Consider the following 18,820-nt stretch of genomic DNA (forward strand, 5'->3'; position numbering starts at 1 on the left):
GAAAATGCTGTAGTGGCTAAGCCTGAACTCGAAGAGCCTATTACCAAATAACTTCTATCTGAATAAGACTTCTCACGTGAGCTGCACATGTGAAACTTGGTATGTATGTCTTTCTCCTCACCCTTGTTACAGGAATTCAACCTCATTGATAGAAGGGAACTTGCACCACTTCAAGAACTGATTGAAAAACTCACCTCTAAGGACAGATAAAAGGAAGAGGATTTCTTGAAATCACTTGTTTCTTTAAGCAAGCGTGTGGTATTTTTTTGGTTAATTTGTTGGTTTGTTTTTTTTTTTTTAAAAAAACAAAAACATGTGCTGTTATTGATGACAGCCAAGGTCTACTTTCTGTGCTTTTCTTAAGGGAAATCTTTTATCTGTTAGTGACATGTGGTAAATAACTTTTTTTTTGGTTACTTTTTGATTGTTGTTATTCATTGTGGAATTTTAGCAGGTGCTGAGCGTTTATAAAGGAAACATGCTTGGTTGGGGGATTGACTCTGCTGGTGGATGGGTTCTTGTATTGTCAGTGGTAGCCCATTCTCATGAAGTCCCTAAAAGACTTGCTTACATTCTCTAAGTGCCTTGGCAGACTCACTTCTGAGGTGCAAAGCACATACAATATTGAACATTGCTGGAAACAGAAAATATGGACTAACACCCAGGACACTTACTGATACTTGTTATAGAAAAAAACATATATGCTTACACTAAAAAAAAGCCATAACTTACTGAAATCAATGATCTCCAGCTTTTAATACAAATATTTGTCTTATTTTTTTAGAGATTAACACAGAATATTTCAAAACTAGATATTTCTTATAAAGAAAAGTGAAGTTCTAGTCACTAAAGCAAAATGATGAAGGTGGTGTCAAAATATAAAGAACCTGTGCTTAGCAAGTAGTTACATGTCTGTTGCCATTGGTTTTGGCTTTTCATATTTGCTTTTATTTTTTTTACCAGGGAAGCGTCAACTTGGGTCAGTCACTTCTGTTGAATTTCCTAGTGTTTGCCAAATGAATAGTTAGTTTGCACAAATACAGTTAGGGGAAATATTCAGTATATATATATATATATATGTAAAAATGCACTGGGGTAATAATAAGAAAAAAATCTGGCTTGAAAAATAAGTAGTGAAATGATGTAAGTTATGAGTAAAAAGCCTGGCTCTGTGGAGGAGCTCTGGTGGGCAGTGTTTTCTGTGGTAGAAGATGTATCTTGGAGGGAATGTAATTTCACGGACCACTTTGGATTAAAGTTAGCATTATGGTGTTCTACCCCATTTAAAATTGCAGCTCATCTCCAAGGAACTACAGCAGCTGGGTAGAGTAATAGGAATGTACCGGTGAATTTTTAGCAGGTTGTGATTTGGTAAGTGCATCTTCTATTCCTGCGAAAAGCTAATCAAAATGTGGCCTTCCTCTACCTGGGTTGGTGTGTTTTGCCTCTCTAGCCTTGTGTTTTCTCACACCAGAAATGAGAATCGCCTGTGAGAAGTTAACCTTTGGGATGATTTGCAGATGATGATTTGGAAATTGCTTCTGCGACTGTATCAGCCATGTTTCCCGTGGCAGAAACCCATATGACTAGCTCTCTTGTTTATTTATGGATTTTGTCAAAGCCATTTTAATTTGGGTTCAAAGAAATCTGCATTAGGTTCTGCAGCGTGCTATCCCACAATATTGCTAGTTGCCAAATACAGTATGCTAGGCAGTTCATGTTGCCAGGCTTTGCTAGATTGTGATTGCACAAACCCACCATTTTTAGCCCTCAATAACATGAAGGCTTAAACTGACTGGTGAACGCTTGACTGACTCTTGAACTTCTAAAATTTGCAGGTGAAGCCAAGGTTAGCATATGACAGAAAAGATGAGCTTACGTTTTGTGTGCCTTTGCTTGACTGAAAATGCTGAGTAAAGTGGAAAACTGTGCAACAGCCTGTAAAATATGTAAGTGGCCATTAGTATAGCCAGCTGATAAACTTCTGAGTACAGTAATAAAGATGTACTCATTTGGGAGACTGGAATTGCTACTTTGGAGTTAAAATGATGTATTTCCGAAGCATCTGAAGCTTATTTTAAGAACTGTGTTAGCTTCAGTATAGCTAAATATTTCATAGTCTGCTTAAACTGCTTCTTGAAGGAGCAGTTTACTGTTTTTGTTACCTCTTCTGTGTCTCATTTATTTATCTGCCCTCCCTTCCCCCCATCTTGAGAACAATTGAGAGAACCTAATATTGAGGCAGAAATAGGCATTGTGCACTTGTTTCACTGCTTATTATTTAGAAATGGAAACATGGAGTGCTGCATAGTGAGGAATGGTCATGCAGTGGTGTTCAGACTGAATTTAGGTTTGGCTACACTAATATTAGGTAGAGAGGCTACTTGCAAAACACCTGCAGTTTAGCATTTGTAATTAAGACAGTCCTTGTCTTCATTCGAAGCTTTATTACCGTTCAAGAAAATGTAGAATGTGTTTGGCTCCTTTGCAGATCAATGTCATTGCCCATTACAATCTGCTCAAAGAACAAGTGAAATGTTCAGTTATCCTTATCTTTTGGCTTTTTCTACATCACAGTGAATTACCCAAGTTTTCTTAACGTGTGCCTGTCAAAGGAAAGGACTTCTATATTGTGTTTTTCTTAATGTCAAATCTTGGGGTTGGGTTTGAGTTACCACAGTCCACACCAAGTCAAGCTGATGATGCAAAGAGAGCTTTCCATCAAATATTTTAACAAACTCCTAGTTTAAGAAAGGTGGAGTAAGGCCTTACCCCTTCTCAGCCAGTAAGGATCTTGACTTTCCTGTGTGCGTACACACATGTCAGAGGAAAAGAGGGGAAATACTTAATGTGTGTTGCTTCTTGAGGGAATTAGGGGTTGGAAAAATATGCACGAGGCAAAAGCAAACAAGAAGCATGAGCGCAGTTCCCTTTGGTGAGTTGCCTCTGACTGAAGTATTTGCCCCAATGCTTTTGTCAGTCCTGCTATTCTGGCAAACATGGGATTTCCCCATGTGATTCTGTTGGCCAGTGGAAGAGTCAGTCTATGCTGTAGCCTAAATGCTGCTGCCTCGAGTCTATTAGGAGGCTGATAAAAAAGAAGGAGCTCCCATAGGCAGAGCATCTCATGTGTTGGACCAGGCAAGTACCATCCTGTTGAAGGATCAGAGAAAAAGCATGCCTCTGGTGTGCTTTATCCTTTTTATGTGCTGTATGGTGCGTTTGGCAAGGTACCTGGGAATGCAGTACTGCTACGGACTTCGCACATCATTGGTGATGTCTGCAGCTGCAGGACCATTTTGAACAGAGTGGCACACCTGACATCTGAGCTGGACATCACTATATGAGCCTGGCTTGGGAGCAGTCGGGTGGCGGTACTAGCTTTCAGTGCAGGGTTGGAGGGCTGTCTTTGTTCAGAAGCGAGTAATGTAGGAGACACTAGTATTTTCAGAGTTACAGAAGCGGTCAGCATCCACCTGACTATGCAGAAGCAGCTTCACTCCCAGATTTGAACTGTCGATTTTAAACAGACTGTGGTCATGCAGGAAGCTGAATTTAAGAACATGATCTTACACGACCTTTTGTGCATGCTGCTATCTGAGGAGTGTTAGTGACTGAAAATTTCCAGCTACAGAGGCATGAAGAGCACTGTGGCTGCAGTTTGATAATAAAAGTCCTGTAAACTTTGCAATGAAAACAGCTTTGCTGAGTTGAGTCAGTGTTGCTCAAGAGGCTGCGTGTGGATGTTCGCTGTGCTGATAACGCTTACTGGAGAGGAGCCCTTTAATCGGTGCTAGAGCTCATGTTACCGCATCGCAGCAGGAACATGAGAGTGAAAATGGCAGTACCCTGCTCCAAGGTGCTAAATAGGAGGTACCTTCCTTTAGATTTCAAGCTGTCTCACTGGTTTAGTGTCATGTACCAGCAAGAAACTCAAAAGAAAATTATTTAGAAGTGAGGATTTGCTTGGAGTGATACCAGTGCAGTAGTTCTCGTTTTTGGCATACTTCAGCTCTTGAAGGTGTGGTTTGGGTTTTGTTTGTTTGGTTGGATTTTTAGTAGACAATTTTAGAAACTCAGAGGCATCTGCTGCAGTTTGTCCAATCAAGATTTAGAATGTATTATGTAAAAAAACCAAAAGAAAAAAGAAAAAAAAGTCATATTATATGGATAGTGTATTTTTTGTATTTAGTGTCTGGCAGTAGAAAACACCTTTACAGAATAGTTTCTAGGCATGTAATAAAAGCTTGGAGATCATGATTTGCCTGACAGCTGTATGAACACATTGTTTAATTATACAACACTTGAAATTAACGATATTTAATATATGTATGCAGTGTTTGGGATTTAGTATCCCTATGCTGTATATATTTGCAGCTTTTAGTTGTGTGGTTTTTTTTTTTCTTCAAAAAGGTGTGGGACCAGAAGTTGATGTGCGTTTACACTCTTGAAGTAAGGGCACATTGAAATGCTAAACGAAAGTTGCCATGTTGTACAGATGGAATCTGGATTGAGTGAATGTGTTTATAAAACAGTGCATTTACTGGGGGAGAAGGGGGAGGGCACCCCCTCAGCCCCCAATAAAACCCAGAGAGATGAACCCTGAACAAACCCCATGTTGTTCTAGGTTCATGTTAAAATGGACTCGGTTATGTGTCATGAGTGCTTGGAGACAAAAACTTCCAGCTTTGTTGTCATTGGGAGTGGACAGTGCTGGTAGGGTTCAACCAGGCTGGGTTGCCAGTACTGGCTGAGGCCTTCCAGTGTAATAGGGTCCTTTAAATTCTACTGTTTGTGGTGTTTTTCAGCTACCAGCACACTAGACCATGTAGCTGATTTGAGTGGTAACTTCAGGAGGTCATCTACCTCGAGGTGGGATGGGGCAAACTCTTAAGTTCGTCAAGTTCAGCCACTGTTGCCAGTGTTGACACTGTTTAGATGGTGTGGATACAGTACGTTCCCAGAAGTAATTTTTCAAGTCTTTCAAATTAAAGTCAGGGATACAAATTCATCATGCAAATAGAAGATAAAAATGCCACATTCTGCTGTTGCAGGTAGCTGAATGGTAGCTGAAGGAAGAAAACAGGTTTCTAGAGGCAGATGGCCTGTCTGCAAGTATCAAGCTTCTTTTACTGGTTACTATGCAATGTAGAGCTTTTGAACTTTTGCTTTTAGTTTAAGATGTAGAGGAGCACTGTCCTTATTCAGTATTTAGGAACTGATCACTCTCCCAGTCTCCCTGACACTCATGTAACAGGTAAGGATATCTACTTGCTGCTATGGACTGTACTTACCTTTCAGTTTATTCCTTTCTGTTTCTTGGACCCTGCCCCCCTTTCCCTTGGATCACCAGATACAGTTTTTACTGTAAACACATCCTTTTTGGATAGCTGTTCTTGTTCTTGCTACCCTCTCCCCCCTTCCTACCTGCCAGAGTGCTGTATTACTGTATATAAACTGCCCCCTTTTAGTCAGAGTATTTAAAGAGCTGCAGCACAAACACAGACAACTTGCTTTCCTTTCACTGAAAGATTCCCTGTTACACTGAACCTTGTTTCCTTCACTGCTGATGTCAGTTGTCTTTTTTTTCTAAACCGCACTACTAGAACCACTAGCAGTTTTATGGATGCCCACCGTCTTTTCCTAGTTATCTTCTAAGATGAGACTAATGTTGGTTATTTTAAGTGTTAAACCTTTTTATTTTCCTGCTTGTCTTATGTTTTTCCTCTTGCCAGGTTAAGATTGCAGTCTAGGCAAATATCAAATTAAGTTTTTTGTTTGAAGAACCAATTCCCTAAATTGTTCATAGAGTATTGTATTTTTAGGGGAAATTAATTTTTATAGCCACTAAACTATACTCATTATTTTTGTACGTTTGCAACTTAACGACATTTTTCAGAGATGTGTCGCGGAGGGAACACTTATTTTCATGGCTGTTTTACTACTTTGGTATGCTGTGGTTGTGTTGCTTTAGTACCTAGAAGCACATACCTTGATGTGCAGTGGAAGAGAGAGAAGAATGCAATAAAAATGAATGAGGTTTCAATAAAAGGCCATTTTTGAAGGCAAAAAAAAAAATTACAAAAGCAACACTAACATTTCCTCCTCCTTTAGAATCCTACAATATAGAGGAGAAAATGTGGTGTAAAAATACAAAATGCAAGATGAGCACCCTTACTGTAAGCTAACTGTGCCAATATCGCTTCAGTTTGTAGTCACTGATTGATATTTAGTTTTAAATGAGAACAGCTTTTGATTAAAATAAGAAAAGTTGAATGTCTGAAAATCTGCAACATGTTTATTTGAGAGTTGTAAATAATGTATACAGATTGTTGTATGTGATGGGACAAAATATTTAAATTCTAGGGTTTTTTTTTCCAATAAGAAACTGAAGGCTGTTTATAAGAGAAAATAAATAGCTATGTTTGACCATGATTGTCTTTATTTCCTTCTTGAACCCATTTCTAAATTACTTTCTACTTGTGGATAGATTTTTTCTGTATATTGTACACATACGAACATTACACATACAAATTAGATATTTTTTTTGTAATTACCTTGTCTGATTTTGTGAATATTTGTATTGCAGGCAGACACAATAGCAATAAAACAACCTGATACCCTTTTCATTTCCTTGTTTCATGACCTGAATTTACCTAGCAGGGACAGAGCATGGCATGGGATTTCCGATAACAAGTTTAGTGTCATGTTAACTGCATCTCAGCACTGACCCTGGGGTGGTTTGGTAAGCTTTGCCATGAGAAGAGCGTCCTGTTGCAGGGCTTTTGGCCATGCTCGGCAACACAGGTGCCTTTTCCTTTCTTTTCTTGCCTCCTCTCCTCTCCTCTCCCTTTCCTTTTTTTTTTTTTTTTTTTTTTTTTTCCTTTCTTCCTTCCTTCCTCCTAAAATCCGCCTGTGATCCTGACAGCTGCAGCGCGCCAGGTTTCCTACCTTCCATCTCCATCTGATTCCCTCTGCTCGCACCCACTAACCCCAAAGCCCCCCCATCCCACGGTAAGCCACCTCCTGTGCACGGCTGGAAAGCGGTTTGTGCCAGCGGGTTGCAAAGATGGTTTTAAAAAAAATAATAAGTCTTGCTTTTCCCTGAATCCCCACAAATCTCGGGCATGGGCCGTGGCTAAGGGGCCGTGCCACAAGAGGCAAGACAGGCAGGCTCCTCTCTGACGGCGTTTGCAGCTTGCGGGCGGCGGGTGCAGGTTGACACAATAGGGTGTGTTGGCTACGAGTGCCTCGCTGCTGTGCCACTTTCGGTCCATGTGAGGATTTCTCCCTGCTCACTTGGCCTGTCGAGACCCGGAGGGCCTCATGCCGTGGCGGGGATGGGGAAGCGCATGGCAGGTAGGGCCGCAGTAGTGCCTTGGGTTTCTCAGCGCTGGGAAAGGCTGTCATCTCCTTTAAGCCCAACCTGTGTGCGGCTTCCAAGCTATTTCGAGAAGATTTTAGACATAAATGGTGGCGTGTGGGCACCACACGGTCACTTCGAGGTGGCCTCTGCCCCGCTCCGGCTGCCCCCCTGCGTTGCGAGGGCCGGGGTGGCGCCCGCCCATCGATGTGCTCCTCGTTCCGCAAGCGCTGCCTGGATCGGCGGCGCCGAGCTCGCCCACCCACCCTGCCGGCTGCCCGCCTGAGCGCGCCGCGCTGCCGCCGGGGGCGGGGGCCCCTCGCCTTTGCTCCTAGGCCCTCGCGGCCACCCGTACGCGGCGCCCGTGACGTGGGGCGGCTCCGCGCGCCAAATTCGAAGGCGGGTGCGGGCTGGGCGTGAGCGCGGCAGCCGTTATTTCCAGGGCGGGCGGGCGGGCGGGCGGCCCCGGTCCTGCGCCGGCGGGCAGAGCGCGCTGCTCCGCCGCCATGGCCACCCCTCCCAAGCGCGGCCGGCTGGACGGCAGGATCAAGAAGGTCGCCGTCGAGGGCAATATCGGTGAGGCGGGGGCGGCGGGAGGCAGCGCGGCCCTGCGGCCTGCGCGGGGCAGCCACCCCCCACCCCCGGCCGGGCTCTTCCCGCCCTGGCGCTGTGAGGTGGCCCCGGGAAGACTGGGGGCACCTTGGGAGACCCCGGTCCCCTGGACAAGGCGTGTTGTGCCGTCAGACGTATTCATAACTTGATAAACTTTGCGCTGATACCGAAGAAATTAATGCTACAAACATGACGAGATTTTTTTTTGGGGGGGAGGGGGGAAAGCGCGTTTTCTATTACATTTTTAACTTTTTTACCTTTTTAAACATGCGTTGAAGTCCTGGGTAAGACTGCTGCCGCGCTTTTCCTGATGGTAGTGTAAAACTATGTAAATGCAGAGTCAGGTCAAACTTGTAATGCTCTGTACTCCTGCTAACTAACAAGAGAAGCCTGTTAAACTGTTCTAAAGAGCAGGAAAAATTATGGGCTGCTCATTATGAGATACACTTCCCCCCCCCCCCCCAAGCAGCTGTGCTTAAAATTGAGCTCATGAGTTGTCAGGGTGTCCGCTTGTTTACTGGCACATACTGTGGTGGTTGATAGCTGATTGCACTCTGTCAGGTTTAAGTATCTCTTTTTTTAAAAATTTCCTGAGCTTTTTTTTCTGTTAGCTGCAGATTGATGACTTCTGCGCTATAGGAAGTAATTAATAATGCATTTTTGTATCTTCATTTGGGAAACCATTGCTTTTGCTTTATGTTTCTTTTGATATTGCTTGCCTTTTTTTTTTTTTTTTTTACCTTCCTAAAATAACAAAGCAACTTCATGCTTGAGGCTGGACTGCTAAGTATCTTCAGATATTTAAAGACTTGGTGTTCTGACTGCAAACATAACTTTGTAGAACCAAATAGTTGATCTGGGCTGAGACTTGTCATTATTGATTTTTGTTAAATTGGCTGTGGTCGTGTGTGGTACAAAATAAAAAAGGAAAACCCTGTTGCTCAATTAATTGATCTGTGGTTGACGATATGGTCTCTGATTCATGTTTGTCATGAAGTCAAAAGTACATGGAATAAGTATGGGACTTGGAACCAGAGCTGTAGTTGTTAAATAATTACAGTGTCGTTATTAAATAACTGCCTTTCTTCCCGAATGCTTCTCTATAGCTGCAGGGAAGTCGACATTTGTGAATATTCTCAAGCAAGCTGATGAGGAATGGGAAGTTGTTCCTGAGCCTGTAGCTAGATGGTGCAATGTTCAGCAAAACTCTGAAAAGGATTGTGAGGTATGGTAAAAGAAACTTAAGGCGAAACTTTTTTTTAAAAACAACAACCAACCAGTCAAATGTTCTAATTTCAGAAGACCAATGTATCTGATAGACTACATATTTTAGAAAATGTACATGATAGCAACACTTCTGCTGATTCTTACAGTGATATTTGTGTTCACGTTTTGTAGTTTGCTTAGTGTATTATAGAATAAATGTTATTTAATATCAGGTTGTAAATTATGAAAGTGGCAAAAGCCCGTTTTATTTTATGTATAAAAGCAAGGGACAGAAAAAGTTAGGCAGAAGTTACTTTTAGCAACTGTGAATCTTTTTCAGCGGCTAGTTCTATACGTTTTATTCCTTACTGGTGAAACTGTAAGGGTCTTGTGACTTACGAAATGTCACTGCGGCTGTATCTTCTCTACTTGAATTATAGATTAAGGGGCTATATCCTGGCTAGTGGAACCAGGCTGTGTCCCCTGTCCCTGGCAGTCCTGTGTCTGCTACGACTCTTCCAAGCAGTTCTCAGGCACGGTTTGGGCAGCAGGATAGGCTGAGGACTCTGCCAAAAGTGCACTGCATGTAGCTGCCTCCTTTTGGAGGCTTAGAAAATTCAGTGCTGTGGATATTGCTCTTGTCTGCCCCTTGGCTGCAGTGTCAGAGCATGGTGCTGCCCCTGTTTGGTGTGCTAGTGTAAGTATGGTTGCAGGGAATTAAGAGATGAGGATGAAACCTGGAATTCCAGAATCTTAATAGCTATCACCTAGGCGTCGACCTTATCTCTGTAGATTTTTTTTTTTTAAATGTGTCTTTATTTGGATTTGGTGTTACTGTAGTAAAAAAATTCAGACAGAAGTGGTCACCTTTGGTAGGCTGTGTTTTCAAGTAAAACTGAGACATGCAGCTTGCTCTTTCCATGAGCTTTAGCAGCAGTCTTGAGGTGTTTGATCTACCATGTGGGCTGAGAGAGATTTCTGTGCCTGGAGTCTGTTCTGAATCTCCCAGGTAAGATCAGATATCTTAAGATGCTGCATCAGCAGCTGTTACCATAGGAACTGTAATTAATAGATGGGAAATCAAAATGAGCTCAACTTCAAATTCATGTTCCTTAGAGTAGAAGAAGCATGGATTTTTCTGCATTGCTGTTGACTTTTTGTACTGAGAGGATATTGTTCTTTTGTTAAAGTAGGTAAATAGTGGTGAACGTGTTTTGGTACTTGAGCATTTTGTCATTGTAGATTGCAGGGAGTTGCTTGTTCAGCACAGTGCCGTAGGAGGAATAACATTACTGGCATTTGTGTCTTGTATTACAAATAAGGTTCAGAAGTAAATGATGTGATTGTAAACCTGAAATAAAGGCTAAACAGCGCTTGTACCTTGTTTTACCTTGATCGTCCACTATCTCAACTTAAAGGGTTGCTATATTTGTTTAAAACCAGGAGCTGACCACATCGCAGAAGAGTGGCGGAAATGTGCTTCAGATGATGTATGAGAAACCAGAGAGGTGGTCTTTCACTTTCCAGACGTATGCATGCCTCAGCAGGATCCGGGCTCAGCTGAGGTCCCTTGATGGCAAACTCAGAGAGGCGGAGAATCCTGTGGTCTTCTTCGAGCGATCCGTCTACAGTGACAGGTATGTTGGACTGAAGTCCTTAAAGTGAAGATCAAAATTCTCCTAAGTAAAATGCATAAATAAATAAAAAGCAGACTGTGACTGAGTTTTGTAGCTCCTTTCATCATAATTTTGATACTGGTGAATAACCTCAGTAAGTGGTGTTGTCTTGCTCTGGGGTGTTGACTGCAAAGTAAAATTAATGGTTTGTGGGTTTATAGTTTTGTTGCATAACCTTGATACGTAGTTTCTCATTCTTTGTGCGTATGTTTTTATGATTTGTGTATGCACGTTTCCCTTCAAAGAGAAGAGCGGAGTAGGCATCAAGAAGAGTCATGAGTGATTTTTTTTTTTCCTTGTCACTTAGCCTTGTTTTCTTTTATGGTTCTTGAAACAGGTCTAGCTAGTTCATATTGCCGTACCCCGTGTTTCTGGATTCGTAAGGTCAGATCTGATAACTAAATCCCATTGCATAATCCTTTAGGTGTTCACTGTGTTCTAATATATCCTAAATAAATGACCACAGCGTACAAAGCAGTGGTGGTTTGTAGATTATTCCTGAAGATACCTGAACTGGAAATCATAGAATGGTTGGGCTGGATGGGACCTTGAAGAGAACCTAGTTCCCACCCCACTCCCACAGGCTCAGGGACACCTTCCACCAGCCCAGGCTGCTCCCAGCCCTGTCCAGCCTGGCCTTGAGCACTGCCAGGGATGGGGCACCCACAGCTGCTCTGGGCAGCCTGTGCCGGTGCCTCGCTGCCCTCACGGTGAGGAATTTTCTTCCTAATATCTAATCTAAACCTACCCTCTTTCAGCTTAAACACATTACCCCTTGTCTTATCACCGCTGGTACCGCTTTTTGTGGACACTGCTATGGGCAACCGTGATCAATATAGTTATAGGATGGGGATACAAGCTGTCTGTTTCCAGTCTAAGCCCATGTTAGAGAAGTTACAGAATCATAACACTCAACTTCTTTTCCAGTTACTGTGCAGTACTTCAGGCAAACAAAGCAGTAACTGTGTTGAAGCTAGTTTTTGTTGAGGTAACTGTTTTGTGTTCACAGGTACATCTTTGCAGCTAATTTATATGAGTCTGATTGCATGAATGAAACTGAATGGACTATATACCAAGACTGGCATGACTGGATGAGTAAGCAGTTTGGTCAAAGCCTAGCACTGGATGGGATCATTTATCTCAGAGCCACTCCTGAGGTGAGGAATAAAAATTTATGACCATGCAGAGAATGAGAGTAGATGTTCTATGCCTTGCCTGTAAAATTTGACCTTTGTCTGTGCTTCCATAGTATTTTTTTTCTTAAAAAATACAGTGTTTAACTATGATTCTAGACTTTTTTTTTGATAAAATAATACGCTTGCAGTCAATTCGAATGAGGTCACAATTGTGTGTCATTACATAGCACTGTATCTGGTTTTGGTATTGCTCTGAGTGTCTTGGGCAAGGAAATGGTTGAGAAATTCTCTTTGAAATGTAATCTTAAAATCTTGAGCAACCCTTATCTTTTGTTGTAGAAATCTCAATGTTTAGAGTTCCGTTCAGATTGTAGTATTCCCCTGAAGACTATAATACTTGAGTTATGACTGATGCAGTCTGGAGATACTTAAGATTGTTATTTCAAATGTAGCCTGTGTATTTTTAAATAAAATGTGATGATAATGATTTTCTAGTTATAAAAAAGAGAACATGTGACCAGAGCAAACCAGAAAATACTACTGGAATGAAAGAAAAAAAGAGGAAAAAGTAAAGAAAAAAATAAGAAAAGAGGAAAGTACAAAATAGCTATAGGAACATTGCTGTTAAAACAATTCATAGTTAATATCACAGCTAATTTAGGGTGCATGTGTGTGAAGCCCTTTTACCTGGAGCAATGGAGCTAAGACAGATGAATGCACCTACAGTATGTGAGGCTTTGTGGCAATGCTTTGACTTTTGGGCATTTAATGTTTTTTTTAAAAGGAGAGGACAAGACAATAAATTTATCTTTTGAGTATGAAACCTACACAAACAAGAGAAAAATATCAGGGCTTAGAAGAGCTCTAATTGCAGTAATTAACTTACAGGTCACTTCCATACTTCCTTACTTCCATCTTTCAGGCTTTCAAATTTATTGTAAACAACTGTGTAATGTAACATGCTAGAGTTTCTCTGAGGGCTTTTCTATTAGGCTTGCTGTTGAGGTCTTTCTGTGCCACTTTAGTCAAAAACCTATATTTAAATAGCAAAGTGCACCAGATGAAGCAGTTTTCATTGGTTTGTTACTGAGGCTTTGGATGTGCTCAGAACAGGAACAAATGATTTACTACATTTGAAAGCTGGATTCCTAAGAGCCAGGAATATATAATGAGATTTTGAAATGCTTGTCTGTGGTGGCAAATGGATATTTCCATGCTCTTTTCATGCAGTACGCTGGTACCCCCTTCATTTAATAAAGAGCTTGTTTGTGACCTTTCCTTGTAGTGGAGAAATAATGTGTTACATTTCCTTGGGTCCTTCTTTGATTTTTGTGTGTAGTTTGTGGGCTCCATCAGCTGAACATGGCGTGGTGTTTCTATGCTTATAAGATAGCTGGCAAGTTGAGTATTCATCTTTGGCAAAGAGTGGCATACTGAGCACAGTAGGAAGGGTTGGTAAAAAAGACCTTCAGCAAGCTAGACTTCCTCTGTAGGTCTGCAAAAACAACCAATTTTTTTTTTGAAAAATCTTTTACCTTTAGAAATGCTTAAATAGGATTTACTTGCGTGGAAGAGATGAAGAGCAAGAAATTCCCATTGAGTATCTGGAGAAGCTTCATTACAAGCACGAAAGTTGGCTTCAGCACAGGACATTGCGGTAGGCTTTGTTTAATGGTTACTTAAAGATGGATAAATCTTTGTAAGGATGTTCCATAGTGCTTTTTCCACCAGTGAAACTTCAGCTTTTTATATAGATAAAGTTAAACTCCAGGAATATTTCTATGTATCCTTTCTTAGTAGTACTGCCTTTATGGTATGTTAATTACTGCAAGGACGTGCAATGTGCCCTGAATTTTCTTCAGCTAGAGCTCTGAATAGGAGAGGGTTGAGCTAAACTAATTTTAATAGACAGTTGAATTTCATATTAGGTGTTGGGGGGAGCAGAATATTCAAGAATCAATAATGGATCCTAGGAGCCACATGGTAAATTCATTTTGCTTTATATTCAGAATTCATGGCTGTAATTTATCTATGCAGTTCTTTTCATGGGATTCTTAACAATGAAAATGCTGACAGGGGCTTGAATGATGTATACTTTTTCCAGCTAGTAATATTTTCTTTGTTCCTATCCCAATACAGAATGGATTTTGAATATCTTCAGGAAATACCTATTTTAACGTTAGATGTTAATGAAGACTTCAAAGGCAAAAAGGACATATATGATCACATGACTGAAAAGGTAAAATTTCACAAGTAGATCAAACTGATGATTTAGGTTTATTGCCAGCACATCAAAATGAATTCAGGATACTTCTTGCATCTGAAAGTGTAGCATTCTTTGAAGTCAGACTAGACTTAGAACCTATGATTCTTCATATTATTTATTACATAAGTTTTCCATTAAAAAAAAAAGTAGGGGGGAAGGATGAAATATTCCAGGGTTGTTTGAGAAGGCTTTCACTAGTAGTTTTGTTTGCAGATTTCAATTTCTAATTTAAATAACCCTCAACTATGAAAGAACTGTTACTTGCTATGTTCTGCTTCTAACATTGTGCAGGTATCCTAAGAAATGTGATGGAATTGGCAGAGAATGAGGGTAGCTGTTGAGGGAGAAAAAAGGCTGCATAGGTCTGAGTTGGATGTCCAGGGTAAAGTCTTCCTTACATTAAGTGTGAAAGTGTCTAACCTAGTGGGCTAGTCAATAAAAGAACTTCGGCGCCAGGTACTGTGAAAATACAGTACAAAACCTTTATAGTGGAAAACTGAAGGATGAGTTGGCTGAACTTGCAGTTGAATTTTAATCTGAAGCACTAGGCCAACGGCAAATGGTTTAGGTTTGCAGATACTGCTAGCTAAACAAAAGAGAGTATAGGCTATCCTCTTTTCTGTTTAGCGTGTCACTGCAGTGGGCAGTACAGCAAATGCAAATAGGGTTCCTTTGCTCTAAAAATATACTTCACTGTATAATCATCTTTCTAAAATATTTAGGTCATGGGGTTACATTCAGATAATAAACAGTCTTAGAGCCTGCTGCAATACTCCTTATTTTTAGTCTTGTTTATTAAATTGACACTATCATTAAAGTTTTTTTCCCCTTCAATTGTGTTTACTAAAGTGTTACTCAAAATCCTCCCCAAAAGCAGTGGTCTGAAACTTCAGGGAGTACTTTTCAAATGTAGCCTTCTACTTTGTTTAGGAAGTAATACAGAATGAAAATGAGAAGTATTTTTTAGTTTTATTTGGAGGCATGGAAAAAATGCCTATTTGATACAAAAAAGAGTTCAAGTTGAGGTTTCTGTTTGTGTTAAGATCTAATCCTTAGCACAAATAAGTGTAATATTGATGGTTTGGCCTAGCTGTACAATACATATTTTTAACTGCTCAGGTGATTGGTATTTGAATCTTGATGGGATTCAGCTGAGGACAACTTGACTTTTATTTGAGTAGCTGCAACAAGTTACAGACCTTAGCAGTGCACAATTGGCAATAAATTGTTTACCTCATGAGAAAGGCAGCTTTGTCCTTTGATCTCCGTTTATCCACTGAGAAGTAGAACTGTTCACCTGATTAAAACCAGTCTTCATGGTATTTGCTCTTTTAAACCTTGTTAATTGATGGAATGACTGGACCTTGCAGCTGTGGAGTGAATGTGCTTCCCATGTGTGCCATGAGATAAGGCCAAGCTCAGGCACCTAAATAAGGATTTTGGAGGAATTGACTCCTGTGTAGCTGTCAGGTTATCTGGGAACAGCCTAAGCCCTGTGTTTGCCTTATTTTTTGGCGTTTCCTAAGTGGAGTTGCAGAACTGCTACAGTCTCCATGAGGCTGGGTGCTCTGGCCTTTAGCGTATGCTTATGTCCAACAGGGACCAAAACCTGTAGGCTTCCTTCTCACCTCTGTTGCGATGCTCACTTTCAGAGACCTGTCTTGAAACTGTGCCTAGTGTGTAAATTGTGATAGTGTTCATCATGCGGTGTTACTGTTGCTGTTTTTGAAAGTGGAGGGTAGCTTTCTCCTGATACCTTTCAAGTTAGAGTATTGGCACAGTTATGTGTTCCCTTCTCTACATGAAGGGATTTGACCTCTTCTTTTCCTTCCACCTTCTTGAGCCCTGAACTAGGAAGGGAAGGGTCACAGCTGGAGAACAGGATCCAAGATCTATTTCCATTTCCCATCAAGAATTTGGACAAAATGTTTACAGATGTGCTCTGTGTGTGAGAGCTTCTGCCAAAAGAAGAATACCATGTTCTCCATAAATTGTCGATTCCTTTCTAGCTTTTGAGTGGACAGAGAGGTAAATGCTCGCAGTTCAGGCTGTATCACAGTGTAGTTGCTAGGATGCTCCTGGAGCTAAGAGGTAGGAGTTGTGTGCCTAGGCCTTGTATTCCCTGGGTCTTGTACCCTCTGGGTTTTTATAGTTTAAAAAAGATGGCCCGGCCCTTGCTGCCACCTCCTCCTCCCCCCACTATGCTTTAAAGGGAGGGAGTAATTATTCTTTTACTTTTGTGGACAGGGAGCGAAGGGGGCACAACAAAAAGGCACGTGTACTTGTGGCAATAAGTGTGTTCTCAGCGTGTTGTCTTCCTGCAACCTTTGGTAGTGACCTGAATTGAAGATGTTAAGTGACTACACGTATAAGCATAACGCTTGGCATGCTGCTTGTCTTGGTTCCAGTTTTCATACAGTAGCAGAGATCGTTTGAGGTGCTGCTGTGCCGGGTCTTGGTGCTTTGTGTAGGATTGTGGATTTCTGTCTCAGGTTTCTATGTAGCGTTCTATGGACCAGAACTTCACCATTAATTTTTAGGTAGCTGTAGCCATTTGAGCCACTCTTCAAGTACTGGAAATGAAGTTCAGCTTCAGTTGAACTATTGTTCTACAGTATCGGATATTTTTGAGTACTATGGTTTTTCTAGGTATTGTTCTATCATAAATTTGCCAACCTCAGATTCCAAGGAACATACTATTTAGCTGCATTGGGTTGTTCATTGACATTAATAAATTAACAGTGTTCTGGAGGTGAGTGTGACTTGGTATTTTCCAAGGGGCAGCTTTTCTGAGGTTGTCATTATCTCCCTTGTGTTTAGGTTGGACCTGCTTTTAAGACAGTTCACTTGTGATGTAGGGCAGTAGTTTAGGACCACAGGAGGAATGAGCATCATTCCAATGTGTGTGTCTCAGCACCTGCTAAATTACAGGTACCATCGCTGAAAAAGTTCTTGATGGACAAGAAAGGACATAGCATAAGATTATTTTTCCCAGTTCCTGCTTCTGTAGGTTGTAGTTAAGCACGAAGCAGTGGAGAGGTGTGTGTAGTTGCTGTATACTTCTGTTAATAAATACTTAGTTTGATTGACAATATTTGTTTCTTTTTGCAGGTCAAAGAATTTTTGAGCACGTTATAATCCTCTTTGAAGCGCAGGCAGAGTCAAGCTGTTCCAAACATCTGTGTGATCAAAGTCTGAAGTACAGCTTCTGCTTTTATAGAAGGCCTCTGGAGAGGCAGGACTCAATCCTGTTGATATAATTGTGAGGAACAAACAAACTTTGTGAATAGGGAAATTATTAAATACATCAGTAGGTCTGTTGAGTATTATATTAAGTAACACACACAGATTCTGAAGATACTAGAATTCTGGGAGTTCTCAAACGTTGTGCCTGTTTCTAATCAGACAAATAAGTTCTTCTGGAGTATTCTATTGTATTTTTAATTTATTTTGTGCCCAGTAGCTATTTAATTTTCAAGAAGGTAATGGGTTTTTAGATCTCTTGGTTTTTTGTTTTGTTTTGTTTTTTGGGGTTTTTGTTTTTTTTATAGTGGAATTGATTCGTAATGGATGTCTCATTGTTCTGAGGAAGAAAAAAACCCAAAATATTTCTGCTGGTGAGGGAATTTTAAGATAACCCAGAGTTTTATATTGTAAGGTATACAAAAAAAAGAAAGTAATTGACAAATTTGATAGGTGAAGTTCTTCATGGAATGCACTGAATTAAAGGAGATTTAAATATGGCTGAAATTCTGTAGATGCCAAATGAGATTTTATATCTTACATTTTCAGTGTACACTGCAAACTACGATATTGAGAGGCTTTAGCTATTCGTTAGCATGTTTGGGGTTTTTCCAATTTATTGTTTTTTCAGCTCTTAATAAAACAAAGCTGGTTTTTGTTGCTGGCAAGTTCTCTTTTCCTGTAAAGGACTATGTTTTATTGATGGGTGCCATAAAAGGAAAAAGAAAATTTTGCAAATGGCCTCCATCTGTAAATGACGTCTTTCTAAACCTTTCCTTAGTCACTTTTTGGATGTCAGAGGAGGCTTCCTACTTTTGTTCCAGTTTCTCCATTTGTTTACTGGGCCTTCTGGGTGCTTATACAAGATTCTGCAATATTGGAAGCAGGCTGTCCTTTCTCATCTTCTTGTAGTAAGAAGGGGGGAGACCTCTGATGGAATAGCTGGTGTTCTAGTGCATCTTGTTTTATAATCTGAGCCACTTTTGTTTCAGGTGCAGAAAATACAAACTATACAGGGCACACACCTTAATACTGTGGTTTTGAGTTGCTTAGTTCTGCTTTAAACATTTCTGAATGAGTGCACAGTGGGCTTTTGAATGCAGAATTTTATTGTAAAGCGTTTTATTGTCTTTTGTGGTGCCTGTGTTACCTGTTAATTTGAGATTAAATTTCTTCCTTTGTGGTTGCAATTGTGTTGGTGTTCTCTAACCGTTGAAAAATAAAAGTGCTTGGAAAGACTTTTTCAGTGCTTAATAATGTTGGCTCCCTTGTCTCATAAAAGAAATCATCTTGTGGATGGCTGGTACGCAATAGTGGT

The 18,820-nt window shown here is 40.7% G+C and overlaps 2 protein-coding genes across 3 annotated transcripts in view; both read left to right on the plus strand.

Moving 5' to 3' along the window:
* The window catches only part of MOB1B (MOB kinase activator 1B), a 44,752-nt gene extending 38,123 nt beyond the window's left edge, over nt 1-6,629 (plus strand). For both annotated transcript variants that reach the window (XM_055797676.1, XM_055797677.1), the window contains exon 6: nt 133-6,629. In XM_055797676.1, coding sequence (XP_055653651.1) covers nt 133-210 — 78 coding nt within the window. In that variant the 3' untranslated portion in view covers nt 211-6,629. The remainder of the gene's footprint in view (nt 1-132) is intronic.
* Nucleotides 6,630-7,658: 1,029 nt separating this feature from the next.
* On the plus strand, nt 7,659-18,741 carry DCK (deoxycytidine kinase). The gene is made up of 7 exons (XM_055797675.1): nt 7,659-7,939; nt 9,082-9,200; nt 10,625-10,818; nt 11,867-12,014; nt 13,535-13,650; nt 14,133-14,232; nt 17,371-18,741. The coding sequence occupies exons 1-7, from the start codon at nt 7,870-7,872 to the stop codon at nt 17,395-17,397; spliced, it is 774 nt and encodes a 257-aa protein (XP_055653650.1). The 5' UTR covers nt 7,659-7,869; the 3' UTR covers nt 17,398-18,741.
* The last annotated feature ends 79 nt before the right edge of the window (nt 18,742-18,820 follow it).

Source organism: Falco peregrinus, chromosome 2 (genome assembly GCF_023634155.1).
Source record: "Falco peregrinus isolate bFalPer1 chromosome 2, bFalPer1.pri, whole genome shotgun sequence".
In the NCBI taxonomy this organism is placed as follows: Eukaryota; Metazoa; Chordata; class Aves; order Falconiformes; family Falconidae; genus Falco; species Falco peregrinus.

What these genes read in the sequence shown, in the direction of transcription:
- DCK (XM_055797675.1), top strand. Translation starts at nt 7,870, where the DNA reads ATGGCCACCCCTCCCAAGCGCGGCCGGCTGGACGGCAGGATCAAGAAG. An exon ending in CGATCCGTCTACAGTGACAG is followed by an intron (nt 10,819 to 11,866) that starts GTATGTTGGACT and finishes TTGTGTTCACAG; the next exon opens with GTACATCTTTGCAGCTAATT. An exon ending in ATCTCAGAGCCACTCCTGAG is followed by an intron (nt 12,015 to 13,534) that starts GTGAGGAATAAA and finishes TTTTACCTTTAG; the next exon opens with AAATGCTTAAATAGGATTTA.